Genomic DNA, 15,076 nt, shown 5'->3' with positions numbered 1-15,076 from the left:
TTGGGGTCCAGTGTGGGGTGTGTACAGTTTGGGGTCAGTGTGGGATGTGTACAGTTGGGGTCCAGTGTGGGGTGTGTACAGTTGGGGTCCAGTGTGGGGTGTGTACAGTTGGGGGTCCAGTGTGGGGTGTGTACTGTTTGGGTCCAGTGTGGGGTGTGTACAGTGGGGGTTCAGTGTGGGGTGTGTACAGTTGGGGTCCAGTGTGGGGTGTGTACAGTTGGGGGTCAGTGTGGAGTGTGTACTGTTTGGGTCCAGTGTGGGGTGTGTACTGTTTGGGTCCAGTGTGGGGTGTGTACAGTTGGGGTCCAGTGTGGGGTGTGTACAGTTGGGGTCCAGTGTGAGGTGTGTACAGTTGGGGTCCAGTGTGGGGTGTGTACAGTTGGGGTCCAGTGTGGGGTGTGTACAGTTGGGGTCCAGTGTGGGGTGTGTACAGTTGGGGTCCAGTGTGGGGTGTGTACAGTTGGGGTCCAGTGTGGGGTGTGTACTGTTGGGGTCCAGTGTGGGGTGTGTACAGTTGGGGGTCAGTGTGGGGTGTGTACTGTTGGGGGTCAGTGTGGGGTGTGTACTGTTGGAGTCCAGTGTGGGGTGTGTACAGTGGGGGTCCAGTGTGGGGCGTGTACAGTTGGGGGTCAGTGTGGGGTGTGTACTGTTGGGGTCCAGTGTGGGGTGTGTACAGTGGGGGTCCAGTGTGGGGTGTGTACAGTTGGGGTCCAGTGTGGGGTGTGTACTGTTTGGGTCCAGTGTGGGGTGTGTACAGTTGGGGTCCAGTGTGGGGTGTGTACTGTTTGGGTCCAGTGTGGGGTGTGTACAGTTGTGGTCCAGTGTGGGGTGTGTACTGTTTGGGTCCAGTGTGGGGTGTGTACAGTTGGGGTCCAGTGTGGGGTGTGTACAATTGGGGGTCAGTGTGGACTGTATACAAAATTGGGAAATTTTAGGAAAAGTTGGTCTATAGAGGACGTGGCGGTACGTTTAGAGCAAGGAGAGCAAAGCTAGTAAAGTTTTATAGCTTTTACTGCAAAAAGAAATAGGCAGTGTTTACAGAAGTATAAAAAGATGTTACAAAATGAGACAATTACAATATGTACAGACAATTGTAAAACAAAATAGGTTAAAGTGAATTTCAGTTACTGGCAAGCCATGTGGGGGGGAATGAGTGAGATAGAAGTACACAAGCAGGCTATGTGAGAAGAGCTGCCATGTGCAAGCAGAAGGGGGCCGTTGCTGCAGCATGTGGACTTTACACAAACCTAATGGGGGAAACTGAAGCGTGTGTGTCCCAGTAAATGCAGGGAAGCGCGTGTGTGTGTCCCAGTAAATGCAGGGGAAAGTTCTAGAAGTGTACCTAGGATATGAGCATATTCATATTATCGTGACAGAAGTGTCTAACACAGAAAACACCTGGAGTAGATATGCAACATAAAATATAACTTTTAATGTGATTGATTAAAATGACATAAACAACAACAAACACCATACATATATACAAGTGCTCTCTGAGTACACTCTATGATAGATTCCCTCATCTCTGCAGCTGCCTAGCAGCGGAGGTTGGCACCTGCCTAGCAGGGGAGGTTGGCACCTGCCTAGCAGCAGAGGTTGGCACCTGCCTAGCAGCGGAGGATGGCACCTGCCTAGCAGCGGAGGTTGGCACCTGCCTAGCAGCGGAGGTTGGCACCTGCCTAGCAGCGGAGGTTGGCACCTGCCTAGCAGCGGAGGTTGGCACCTGCCTAGCAGCGGAGGTTGGCACCTGCCTAGCACCGGAGGTTGGCACCTGGCTAGCAGCGGAGGTTGGCACCCTATGTACATTACGAGTGATGGCGCCACCGCTCCTCAGCAGCTGGTTCCGAAGTTACAAGCTACTAACCATAAGTACCCCCTTATGCTGTTGGTTTGATGTGTATCATGTATTGTATTGATGTGTCCTTCATTATAACATCATTCATTTTTCACTGTTAATTGATTGTTCCCAATTTGCCTTATTTCACCTGGGAGATTCATGTACATTTATCGTAGGGACTCCCAGGGTCAGCCGCCGAGGAGCGGTGGCGCCACATTCGCTGACAAGTGGGGTGCCAACCTACGCTAGTCACTAGGATTTCATCGGCACGGAACAGCTTATAGGGATACTACTAGTTCACCGTAAATCATCTAATATGTTTTTTCTTATGCCTTTTAGTTCACTCGCCCATTCACCTCTCTGACACTTGCATATACATATATATATATATATACTGTAGTTCCAGCGGCCCACCTGCCCTGGTATTCCCGCTGTTCACTCCCAGTATGGATGAGTGTGTTAATGATGCACAATATCAGGGACATCTAGGGGAGTCATGGACAGCCGCCAACAAGCGAGGGCGCCATCACTCGCAATATACATAGGGTGCCAACCTCCGCTGATAGATTCCCTCGTCTCAGCATCTGCCTATCTTAGATTGTACTCAGAGAGCACTTTTATATCTGTATGGTGTTTGTTGTTATTTTTGTCATTTTTTATCAATCAGAATAAAAGTTACATTTTATATTGCATATCTACTCCAGGGGGTTTTCTGTGTATACAGTTATATACAGGTGTGTACAGTTGGGGGTCAGTGTGGATGGAGTGTGTGTAGTCAGGGTCCACTGTGATGTGTACAGTTCGAGGTCAGTGTGGGGGGTGTAGTCACAGTCTAGTGTGGGGTGTGTACTGTTGGGGGTCAGTGTGGGGTGTGTCTACTCAGGGTCCACTGTGGGGTGTATTGTTGGGGTCCAGTGCAGGGTATATTCAGTTGGGGGTCAGTGTGGGTTGTGTCAAATTAGGGGTCATTGTTGGATATGTGCAGTTGGGGGTCAGTGTAGGGTGTGTACAGTTGGGGTCCAGTGTGAAGTGTGTACAGTTGGAGGTCAGTGTAGGGTGTGTACAGTTGGGGTCCAGTGTGAAGTGTGTACAGTTGGGGGTCAGTGTAGGGTGTGTACAGTTGGGGTCCAGTGTAGGGTGTGTACAGTTGGGGTCCAGTGTGAAGTGTGTACAGTTGGAGGTCAATGTAGGGTGTGTACAGTTGGGGTCCAGTGTGAAGTGTGTACAGTTGGGGTCCAGTGTGGGGTGTGTACAGTTGGGGTCCAGTGTGGGGTGTGTACAGTTGGGGGTCAGTGTAGGGTGTGTACAGTTGGGGTCCAGTGTGAAGTGTGTACAGTTGGAGGTCAGTGTAGGGTGTGTACAGTTGGGGTCCAGTGTGAAGTGTGTACAGTTGGGGGTCAGTGTAGGGTGTGTACAGTTGGGGTCCAGTGTGGGGTGTGTACAGTTGGGGGTCAGTGTAGGGTGTGTACAGTTGGGGTCCAGTGTGGGGTGTGTACAGTTGGGGGTCAGTGTAGGGTGTGTACAGTTGGGGTCCAGTGTGAAGTGTGTACAGTTGGAGGTCAGTGTAGGGTGTGTACAGTTGGGGTCCAGTGTGAAGTGTGTACAGTTGGGTTCCAGTGTGTGGTGTTTATAGTTGAGGTCCATTGCGGTGTGTGTACAGTTGGGCTCCAGTGCAGTGTGTGTACAGTTCGGGGTTGGTGTTGGATGTGTACACTTGGGTGTTAGTGTGGGGTGTTGTCAGGGTCCAGTGTGGGTGTGATGGCTCCCAGGTATTATTGCTGCGGGGAGAGTTGTACACAGCAACAAGGGAGCTGAGCAAGACGCCGGGTAACTAACCAGGTAACAAACAGGACCTGAACCATGTGACAGAGTGGGAGGTGGTCGGGGACAGAGCCAGATGGACCCTGGGACAACACAGCTTCCACCCCCACCTCCGAAGCGTCGACCTCCACGATAAAAGGTCTTGGGTCTTGATGGATCGGGTTGTACCAACACGGGTGTTGAAGTAAAACATTTCTTCAGTGTCTGGAAGGAATTTTTTGCGGCCACGGATCAATTTTTTACATCCGCCCCTTTGAGAGTGAGGTCCGTCAAGGGTTTCACCACCTGCGAAAACCCTTTAATTAACTTCTTATAGTAATTATCGAAGCCCAGGAATTGTTGCAAACCCTTCAGTCATGATGTTCCACCCAATCTGAAATGGCCTGAACCTTCCCAGGATCCATGCGGAACCCTCCCCTGATACAATTAAACCCAGAAAAGACAGTTCTCGCATAAAGAATGAACACTTCTCCAGCTTAGCTTATAAATGTCTCCTAAGAACCGAACGTAGATGATGTAAGTGTGGTTGACTATCCTCTGAGCACATCAAGATGTCATCCAGGTAAATGACCACATAGCGCCCAATCAGGTCAGAAAAACATTAATTCTGGAAAACAGCAGGGGCGTTGTCATGGTAAGCTGCAGCCGCTGCTGCAGCCCAGCCCATAAACGCCCCCACAATGACCGAACATGACGGCGTGGGACGTGCGTCCCCCGAGGACGCAATACAGACCCTTTATACCGCAGAAGGGGACCCGGGCCTACCCGAACTAGGGGAGGGCAGAGTCCGGGGTTCTGTGGCAGCTGAGCATGTGGACAAGGAAAGAGACACGTAGGACTTGATTACACCGCACAACTTCAGGTATAGAAAAAGTAAAGTTCACACAGTACATAAACCAAACATGACTATGCCAGTCTCCCGATTCCACACCTCCCAGAAGGGTACCACCCAGTGGACTCCAAGGCACCAACGGATGACCGAGGCACACATGGGCGGGACATCAGGACACAGGCTGGACATCAGGACACAGGCAGGACATCAGAACACAGGCGGGACATCAGGACACAGGCTGACACCTTGGACAGAAGTCAGATGATGGCAGGAGTCACCACGGGTTGATGCAGTCCAGGGTCATCTGGCACGGGCATACTAGGACGGCCTCTATCTCAAGCCTCAGACGTAGCACAGGCTCAGCAGGAGAACATCAGAAACCAATCCAGAATAGATGTCATCACAGGATGGACCACGGGGAACCGGTGGAACATCGGGTCACAGGCTAGAACTCGGATGGCACAGGACCAGGCAGCAGCGGTCATCAGGTTCCTAGCTACGGCATCACACCTCCCCTGCTTTTATCAGGGTTAGTGTTTGTACTTGAAATGCTGTCCCCAGCCAATTGCTGAAGGGCAGCTCCTATATATAGTTCCCCTGCCCTATGGGCGGGGCCTGAGCTACTCACAAAGCTCCTGAACTTTGCAATATGTGTTTTGTGTTCCTGCACCTCTCCTGCCTATTTTGGTACAAAAGTCCTTGCCTTGATTCCTGTTATGTTCTGGCGCCTGTCCTGGAGGTTGTATATCCAGGCCTGAATCCTTGATCCTGTACCTGTCCTGTACCTGAACCTGTCTGAACTGTGTCTGTTGTGTTATGTTCCTGGAATCCCTCTGCGTCTGGAGCCTCGCACCCAGTGACTTTGAGTCTCTTGTAACCCGTGTTTCTGCTGAGCATCTACTACTCTGTGCTCTGACTACCATGCGGTGCTAACCCCGTCCGGCCCAGGTCCAGTCCAGCGGTTCTTGCACCATCCCGCTTGAGTTCCTTTCTAGGTCCGATGCCCGGAGACTGATGGCCGTAGCTAGGAACCTGATGACCGCTGCTGCGTGGTCCTGTGCCATCCGTGTTCTAGCCTGTGACCCGATGTTCCACCGGTTCCCCGGGGTCCACCCTGTGATGACGTCTATCCTGGATCGGTGTCTGATGTTCTCCTGCTGAGCCTATGCTATGGCTGAGGCCTGAGAGAGAGGCCGTCCTAGTATGCCTGTGCTAGATGACCCTGGACTGCATCACCCCGTGATGACTTCGGCCATAGTCTGACGTCTGTTCAAGGTGTCAGCCTGTGTCCTGATGACACCTGATGTCTGGCCTGGGTGATCCGTTGGTGCCTTGGGGTCCACTGGGTGGTACCCTTCTGGGAAGTGTGGAATTGGGAGCCTGGCATAGTCATGTTTGGTTTACGTACTGTGTGACTTTACTTAAGTAAACTTTACTTTTTCTATACCTGAAGTTGTGCGGTGTAATCAAGTCCTACGTGTCTCTTTGCTTGTTCACACGCTCAGCTCCCACAGAACCCCGGTCTCTGCCCTCCCCTAGTTTGGGTTGGCCTGGGTCCCGCTCTGTGGTATAAAGGGTCTATATTGCATCCCCGGGGGACAGGCGACCCATGCCGTCGTGTTCGGTCGTTGTGGGGGCGTTTATGGGCTGGGCCGCAGCAGCGGCTGAAGCTTACTGTGACAGGCGTTAGGGAGACCGAAGGGCATAACTAAATTTTCAAACAACCCCTCAGGCATCAGACACGCTGTTTTCCACTCATCTCCCTCCCGGATCCTTATATGGTTACTAGATTGTGGCCCGATTCTAATGCATCGGGTATTCTAGAATATGCATGTCCCCGTAGTATATGGACAATGATGATTCCAGAATTCGCGGCAGACTGTGCCCGTCGCTGATTGATCGAGGCAACCTTTATGACATCGTCGCCATGGCAACCATTATGACATCTACGTCGATACTGTGCCCGTCGCTGAATCAGAAACGTGAGATGTCTACGTCCTTTATGACATCATCGTCGCTGTGCCCGTTGCGCGGGATGTCTACGTCCTTTATGACATCATCGTCGCTGTGCCCGTTGCTGATTGGTCGAGGCGCGGGATTTCCAGGACAGACAGACAGACAGAAAGACAGACAGACGGAAAAACCCTTAGACAATTATATATATAGATAAGCCCCTCGTAACTCAAGCTTAGAAAATCATTTGGCCCCAGAGAGTTGATTGCATAAATCTGGAATCAGAAGAAGAGGATACGTGTTCTTCACAGTAATCTTATTCAGTTCCCGAAAGTCGAGGCACGGTCACAAACTACCATCTTTTTTCTTCACAAAGAAAAACCCTGCCGCCACGGGTGAGACAGAGGGCCGAATATGTCCCTTGCGGAGACTCTCTGTAATGTACTTTTCCATGGCTTGGCGCTCAGGCCCAGACAAATTGTACAGACGAGCCTTGGGTAATTTGGCTCCTGGGACTAAATCAATATCACAATCACAATCAGCCTCGTTTTCAGAAAACACGTCTTCGAAGTCCTTCAGGTACTCAGGAATACCCTCCAGACTGACAGACGACACAGATACAGACTTTAACGGGTTAACAAAAAGCCTCAGGTTACAACACGGACCATTACCCTTACATCCCCATTGAGTGATCTCCCCCGCCACCCAATCAATGACAGGATTGTGGCGTTGCAGCCAGGGCATCCCCAATACCAGTCCTGCAGGCAGATTATTCATAACAAAACAACTTAATTTTTCCACGTGAGTGGAACCCACTTTCAGATAAAAGACATCAGTCCTGAAACAAATTCTATCCCGGGTAAGAGTGATGCCACAACTTTAACAGGGTCTTTCAGCCTAACTGTCCCTATCTTATTACGAGTCACAACTTGGGCATCAGTCAAATTAATGGAAGAACTGCAGTCTACAAAGGTGGTGGTCACCGCCAGCAAATTCCAATTCCACCTGGAGCACAATTTTTGCAAGCGAGAAAAAATGTACCTGGGAGTCTGGACAACCTTCACGATTGTTGCCAAGACTCAGTCGTCTGAGGGTTTCACTGAAGAAGGGCAGGAGGGGCAGTTCCTTTTCCAATGTCCAGAGGTTCCACAGTAAAAGCACAGTTGGTTGTCTCTACGGTGCCTTCTCTCTTTCTCCACAACCAATACTGACCCAATCTCCATGGGCTCAGATACATGTACAGTGTCACACAATTTGGAGCACAAAGGAGTCTCTTGTTGCATCACTCCTCTATCATGGAGTCTCCGGTCCATTCAGACCGCCTGCGTCATGGCGTCCTCTAGGGTATCTGGAGGAGGATGAAGTACCAGAGCGTCCTTTAGACGGTCAGACAGGCCCTTATGGAACAACCCCCTCAGGGCGTCGTCGTTCCAAGATACTTCGGCTGCCCAACATCTAAATTCTGAGCAGAACCATTCAGCGGAATGCCTCCCGTGTGTCACACTCATAACCATATCTGCTGCCAGCGCACAATCATGCTCATCGTAAATGTGTCCCAGACCCTCAAAGAACAGGTTCACAGACATATGGTCAGCAGCAGAGGAAGAAAGAGAAAGCCCATGCCTCTGGAGCCCCCCTTTACAAGGACATTACGATCCCCACCCTCTGCCTTTCATTTCCAGAGGTGTGGGGATGCACTTCAAAAAACAACTTGCATCCCTCCTTGAAGACCCTAAACAATTTTTTATCTCTGGAAAAATTGGTAATTTTACCGGTGGCTTGGGGTCTGTTAGAGATACATCAGTGGGGCCTCCCTCCTGGAACCCCTACGGAGCAGACCCCTGTAAAGCACCTGCCACATCTCTCTGCACCTGTTGGTGTGAGTGGACCAGGGCTTGCTGCTCCATGGACAGCTTCTGCATAAGCTGGGAGAGCTCATTAACCTGCCCTGTGAGAGCCTCTACTGGATCCATAGCATACTAACACCCCCCCACCAGGGAAAAGACTGAACGGTCAGCTATAATGTTATGACTCCCGGGTATTACTGCTGCCGGGAGAGCTGCACACAGCAGCAAGGGAGCTGAGCAAAGTGCCAGGTTACTAACCAGGTAACAAACAGGACCTGAACTATGTGACAGAGTGGGAGGGGGTCGGAGACAGATGCCGGGGTGCAGAGGAGACGATACACACAGGAGAATAGTTAAACAAGCTAAGATCAGAACCAGAAGATCATGAGGTACCAAAAGGGGAGAGACAGGGGATTGTCAGAAGAGAAGCCAGAGGTCAGAAATTCAAAAGAACAAACGAGCAGAGTAATGCACGGAGAGCAAGAAACACAATTGCAAACCGAGCACAAAATCCAGGGGTCAGGCACACAGACAAGAACTAAAGTATAGCTGACAGGGAATCCTAGTCTGGAGTGAGTTTTAATACCCTTCCCGGATCCAAAGGGAGGCCAGCAAAATGTACCCTGAGAGAACAGGACATTAACCATGTCCTAACCATGATAGTGAGTGTGTACAGTTGGGGGTCAGTGTGGGTTGTGTGTAGTCAGGGTCCAGTGTGGGCTGTATGCAGTTGGGGAACAGTGTGGGGTGTGTGTAGTCAAGGTCCAGTGTAGGGTGTGAAGTTAGAGATCAGTGTGGGCTGTATGCAGTTGGGGAACAGTGTGGGGTGTGTGTAGTCAAGGTCCAGTGTAGGGTGTGAAGTTAGAGATCAGTGTGGGGTGTGTACAGTTGGGGGTCAGTGTGGGGTGTATGTAGTCAGGGCCAGTGCAGGTTGTGTGCAGTTGGGGGCGGGGCAGTGTGGCGTGTGTACAGTTGGGGTGAGTGTGGGGTGTGTACAGTTAGGGTTCATTGTGGGGTGTGTACAGTTGGGTGTCAGTGTGGGGTGTGTACAGTTGGGAGTCAGTATGGGGTGTGTACAGTTGGCATCCAATGTGGGGTGTGTACAGTTGGGGGTCAGTGTGGGGTGTGTACAGTTGGAGGTCAGTATGGGGTGTGTACAGTTGGAGTCCAGTGCAGTGTGTGTATAGTTGGGGACGTTGGTGTGGGGTGTGTACAGTAGGATGTCAGTGTGGTATGTGTACAGTTGGGGATTAGTGTGGGGTGTGTGTAGCCAGGGTCCAGTGCAGGGTGGGGCAGTGTGGAGTGTGTACAGTTGGGGTGAGTGTGGGGTGAGCACAGTTAGGGTTCAGTGTTGGGTGTGTACAATTGGCATCCAGTGTGGGGTGTGTACAGTTGGGGGTCAGTATGGGGTGTGTACAGTTGGCATCCAGTGTGGAGTGTGTACAGTTGGGGGTCAGTATGGGGTGTGTACAGTTGGAGTCCAGTGCAGTGTGTGTATAGTTGGGAGTTGGTGTGGGGTGTGTACAGTTGGGGGTCAGTGTGGGGTGTGTACAGTTGGCATCCAGTGTGGAGTGTGTACAGTTGGGGGTCAGTATGGGGTGTGTACAGTTGGGGGTCACTATGGGGTGTGTACAGTTGGCGTCCAATGTGGGGTGTGTACAGTTGGAGTCCAGTGCAGTGTGTGTATAGTTGGGGGTTGGTGTGGTGTGTGTACAGTTGGGTGTCAATGTGGTAAGTGTACAGTTGGGGATTAGTGTGGTGTGTGTGTAGTTAGGGTCCAGTGTGGGGTGTGTACAGTTGGGGGTCACTATGGGGTGTGTACAGTTGGCGTCCAATGTGGGGTGTGTACAGTTGGAGTCCAGTGCAGTGTGTGTATAGTTGGGGGTTGGTGTGGTGTGTGTACAGTTGGGTGTCAATGTGGTAAGTGTACAGTTGGGGATTAGTGTGGTGTGTGTGTAGTTAGGGTCCAGTGTGGGGTGTGTACAGTTGGGGTCAGTGTGTACAGTTGGAGGTCTGTGTGGGGTGTGTGTAGTCAGGGTCCAGTAAGGGTATGTACAGTTGGAGGTCAGTGTGGGGTGTGTACAATTAGGGGTCAGTGTTGGGTATGTGCAGTTGGGGGTCAGTGTGGGGTGTATGTAGCAAGGGTCCAGTGCAGGGTATGTACAGTGGGGGTCAGTGTGGGGTGTGTACAGTTGGGGGTGAGTGTGGGATGTGTACAGTTGGGGGTCAGCGTGGGATGTGTGGAGTGTGTACAGTTGGGGATCAGTGCAGTGTATTTACAGTTGGAATTTAGTGTGGGGTGTGTGTAGTCAGGGTGCAGTGTGTGTAGTCAGGATCCAGTGTTGGGTGTGTACAGTTGGGGGTCAGTGTGGTGTATGTACAGTTGGGAGTCAGTTTGGGATGTAAAGTTGGGAGTCAGTGCTGGGTGTGTACAGGTGTGGTGTGTACAGTTGGTCAGTGCTGGGTGTGTACAGTTGGGGGTCAGTGCTTGGTGTGTACAGTTGGGGGTCAGTGCTGGGTGTATACAGTTGGGGGCCAGTGTGGGGTGTACAGTTGGGGTCAGTACTGTGTGTGTGCAGTTGGAGGTCAGTCTGGCATGGGTACATTTGAGGGTCAGTGTGGCGTGTGTACACTTGGGGGTCAGTGTGGCATGTGTACAGCTTTGGGGTCAGTGTGGCATGTGTACAGTTGGGGGTCAGTGCTCGGTGAGTAAAGTTGGGGGACAGTGTGGGGTGTGTACAGTTGGGATCAGTACTGTGTGTGCAGTTGGGGGTCAGTGTGACATGTGTACATTTGGGGGTCCGTGTGGCGTGTGTACAACTTGGGGGTCAGTGTGGCATGTGTACAGTTGGGGGTCAGTGCTCAGTGAGTAAAGTTGGGGGACAGTGTGGGGTGTGTACAGTTGGGGGTCAGTTAGGGGCCAGTGCTGAGTATGTACAGTTGGGGTCAGTTTGGGATGTATACAGTTGTGGGTCAGTGTGGGGTGTGTACTGTTGAGGGTCAGTGTGGGGTTTGTGGTAGGGGGTGTGTATTGTTGGGGTCCATTGCAGGCCTATGTACAGCTAGATGCCATCCAGCAATGACTGCAGGGATCTTCTCTGTTTTTTCCTCACATTGCGGTTTTCTGCCTCCTCAGCTCGGCAGAGGTGAAGTCCCACTGGCAAGACCTGAAGCTGAAGTTCACATCTTTGAAGCATCTGCTGGTTCTGGGACTGGTGAGGGTCTCCGGAGCTTCTGTCGATTTTCCGTTTTATGAAGACATGGAGCAGTTGCTGAATCCTCTGGGCAATAGCAGAAGCTGCATGAGGGAGGCAGACAGCTCTTGTGAGTGTGGTCGGTGATCAGAGAAGTGGCATTTGATGTATGACAGGTAATTACTGCTGCACTCAACTCCCCTCTATCTGGTTTAAGGTGTTGAAGGACAAGATTTGCCATTATCCTCCATGCATGGCTTTGGAATCTGTGGGGCTCCTTTGAGAGGTTTGTAATGGTAGAGTGAACCTTGTGCCTCCCCCATGCTGGGTGGCAATGCAGCCCACCTGTGTTTGTGCAACGCGGCCCCCCTGTGTGTGGAGAGCTGACTCCCTGTGTGTGGAGCGCGGCCCGTCTGTGTGTGGAGCGCGGCCCGTCTGTGTGTGGAGCGCGGCCCATCTGTGTGTGGAGCGCGGCCCGTCTGTGTGTGGAGCGCGGCCTGTCTGTGGAGCGCGGCCCGTCTGTGCGTGGAGCACGGCCCGTCTGTGTGTGGAGGGCGGCCTTTCTGTGCGTGGAGAGCGGCCTGTTTGTGTGTGGAACGTGGCCAGTCTGTGTGTGGAGATCGGTCCCTTTGTGTGTGGAGAGCAGCCCGTCTGTGTGTGGAGGGCACCCCCCCCCCCCATGTGTGGAGGCTGGCCCGTCTGTGTGTGGAGGACAGCCCGTCTGTGCATGGAACGTGCCCCATTTGTGCGTGGAGCGTGGCCCATCTGTGCGTGGTGTGCGGCTTTTCTGTGTGTGGAGGGCGGCCCATCTGTGTGTGGAGAGTGGCCCGTCTGTGTGTGGAGAGTGGCCTGTCTGTCTGTGGAGAGTGGCCCGTCTGTGTGTGGAGGGCGGCCCATCTGTGTGTGGAGCGCGGCCCGTCTGTGTGTGGGGAGCGGCCCATCTGTGGAGAGCGGCCTGTCTGTGTGTGGGGAGCGGCCCATCTGTGGAGTGCGGCCTGTCTGTGTGTGGAGAGTGGCCTGTCTGTGTGTGGAGTGCGGCCCGTCTGTGTGTGGAGGGCGGCCCATCTGTGTGTGGACAGTGGCCCGTCTGTGTGTGGAGGGCGGCCCATCTGTGTGTGGAGAGCGGCCCGTCTGTGTGTGGAGGGCGGCTCATCTGTGGAGAGCGGCCTGTCTGTGTGTGGAGGGCGGCCCATCTGTGTGTGGACAGTGGCCTGTCTGTGTGTGGAGCGCGGCCCGTCTGTGTGTGCAGCGTGGCCCGTCTGTGTGTGGTGCGCGGCCCGTCTGTGTGTGGGGAGCGGCCCATCTGTGGAGAGCGGCCCATCTGTGTGTGGACAGTGGCCTGTCTGTGTGTGGAGGGCGGCCCATCTGTGTGTGGAGCGCGGCTCGTCTGTGTGTGGGGAGCGGCCCATCTGTGGAGAGCGGCCTGTCTGTGTGTAGAGGGCGGCCCGTCTGTGTGTGGAGGGCGACCCATCTGTGTGTGGAGCGCAGCCCGTCTGTGTGTGGGGAGCGGCCCATCTGTGTGTGGACAGTGGCCTGTCTGTGTGTGGAGGGCGGCCCATCTGTGTGTGGAGCGCGGCCCGTCTGTGTGTGGAGCGTGGCCCGTCTGTGTGTGGTGCGCGGCCCGTCTGTGTGTGGGGAGCGGTCCATCTGTGGAGAGCGGCCTGTCTGTGTGTGGAGGGCGGCCCATCTGTGTGTGGAGCGTGGCCCGTCTGTGTGTAGGGAGTGGCCCATCTGTGGAGGGCGACCCGTCTGTGTGTGGAGGGCGACCCATTCTGTGTGTGGAGGGCAACCCGTCTGTGTGTGGAGGGCAGCCCATCTGTGTGTGGAGCGCGGTCTGTGTCTGTGTGGAGCGCGGCCCGTCTGTGTGTGGGGAGCGGCCCATCTGTGGAGAGCGGCCTGTCTGTGTGTGGAGGGCGGCCCATCTGTGTGTGGAGCGCGGTCTGTGTCTGTGTGGAGCGCGGTCTGTGTGGAGTGCCTGCATGCTCATTGGGGACACTCCCAAGAGGCTCTATGAACAGAGTCGGTGAATGTGTCGGCAGTAGTGTGAATACATGTCGTCTCCTCTTGGAGCGATGTCGTCTCCTCTTGGAGCGATGACGTGTCCATAATGAAGAAGACGTTAGGACCATTTGTGACTTCTGCTTGATGTCAGATTTGTGTTATGAATGATTACGTGCTCCCGTCCCATGGGCATCTTCATCTGACCGGTGCTGAGGCTCCTCAGGATTGTGTCTTATGTTTTTTTCCTCCAGGTATGCCAGGAGATGTAATGATCAGTAGTGCGACCATTCAGAGGCTGGAGAGGATGCTTCACGATACTTCTCAGCAGCTCATGGAGGTGATGGAGCGTCTGGAGCGGGTGTCTACGGTGCAGGAGCAGCTTTCCATCCAGATGGGTTACATGTGCTCTGATGCTGTGCAGATGACCCACCAGCCATACCATGTGCCACCAGACAGTCACGTCTCCCAGAATACAGCACACAACATGGTGAAGGCTTCTTCTGGACCACCGCTCCTTGAGTGATACAACCATGTGGCCGGTAGTTATTGCGGAGTTGCGAATGCTCATGGTTTGGTGTAATGCTGAGTATAGAAGTAGGGTTTCCAGTTAACAGTTGTCAGGAAACAGTTGTCAGAACTCCACCCATGGTTCATGATTTCCTGTTTCTGTAAAGAATTCTGGTATTTTCTTGTTTAATAAACATTTTCTGTAAGTCTCATTGGTCTTTCCAGCAATTGTCTTCTCTGGTGTCTGAATATGGCTGAGCACCGTAATAAATGTGGCAGAGCAGTAAGCAACAGAAAGGAGAGGCTCAGGTGTTATCGATAGTGAGGCTCGTGGTGAGTTGGTGTCATGATTCATTTTTGGATTCGTGGCAGCTCTGGTTCTGCAATAATTTAAATGTTGCTTTTTTCTTTTCGGGCCAGCAATGGTTAATGTCAGTTTCCTTGCTGGCAGCTGCTTTGGTGCTAGTCAGCTGTTGTGGGTGGTGACCACTTCCACCATCCTTTAAATAGTCACATGACCTAGCTGCTGACTGCCAGTGATGTAGAGTAATCTATGTTGACCAACCTGGAGTAAAGAGCTCTATGGTTTCAGTGGTGAATCTGCTGTTTTCGTGGAGTTCGTGGTCCTGGTGTCATATCCTCTGCTGTGTGGTGCAAGGACTGTGTTAAGTACTATTTTCTATTTTTCTGTCTGTGTTGTTGTTCTCCCTCTCCTTGTAACATAGTAACATAGCAAGGCCGAAAAAAGACATTTGTCTATACCAGTTCAGCCTATATTCCGTCAGAATAAATCCCCAGATCTATGTCCTTCTACAGAACCTAATAACTTTAAGATACAATATTGTTACTGTCATGCCGTTGTCTGTTTCTGGTTTTCTGTTATGACCTGGTGGTTAGGACAATAATGGACCTGATGATTAAGAGCACCCGGAAAGACCTGATAGCTACAAAAACACAGGACAAGCTCTGGGTAGTGGAAACTCTGCTGACCGCAATCCCTAAGCCTATCACACACACTAGAAATAGCCGTGGATTGCTCCTAACGCTCCCTATGCAACTCGTCACAGCCTCAGAACTAGCTAGC

At 52.5% G+C, this 15,076-nt stretch overlaps 1 protein-coding gene across 1 annotated transcript in view; it reads left to right on the top strand.

Moving 5' to 3' along the window:
- The window catches only part of LOC138657775 (uncharacterized), a 67,195-nt gene extending 52,997 nt beyond the window's left edge, over nucleotides 1-14,198 (top strand). The window contains exons 3-5 of the mRNA XM_069745438.1: nucleotides 11,427-11,614; nucleotides 11,702-11,770; nucleotides 13,737-14,198. Of these exons, the coding sequence (XP_069601539.1) occupies nucleotides 11,427-11,614; nucleotides 11,702-11,770; nucleotides 13,737-14,008 (529 nt within the window). The 3' untranslated portion in view covers nucleotides 14,009-14,198. The remainder of the gene's footprint in view (nucleotides 1-11,426; nucleotides 11,615-11,701; nucleotides 11,771-13,736) is intronic.
- The last annotated feature ends 878 nt before the right edge of the window (nucleotides 14,199-15,076 follow it).

Source organism: Ranitomeya imitator, chromosome 1, assembly GCF_032444005.1.
Source record: "Ranitomeya imitator isolate aRanImi1 chromosome 1, aRanImi1.pri, whole genome shotgun sequence".
Classification (NCBI taxonomy): Eukaryota; Metazoa; Chordata; class Amphibia; order Anura; family Dendrobatidae; genus Ranitomeya; species Ranitomeya imitator.
Note: the sequence above shows the minus strand (reverse complement) of the source record. Positions and strands in the feature narration are given on the sequence as shown.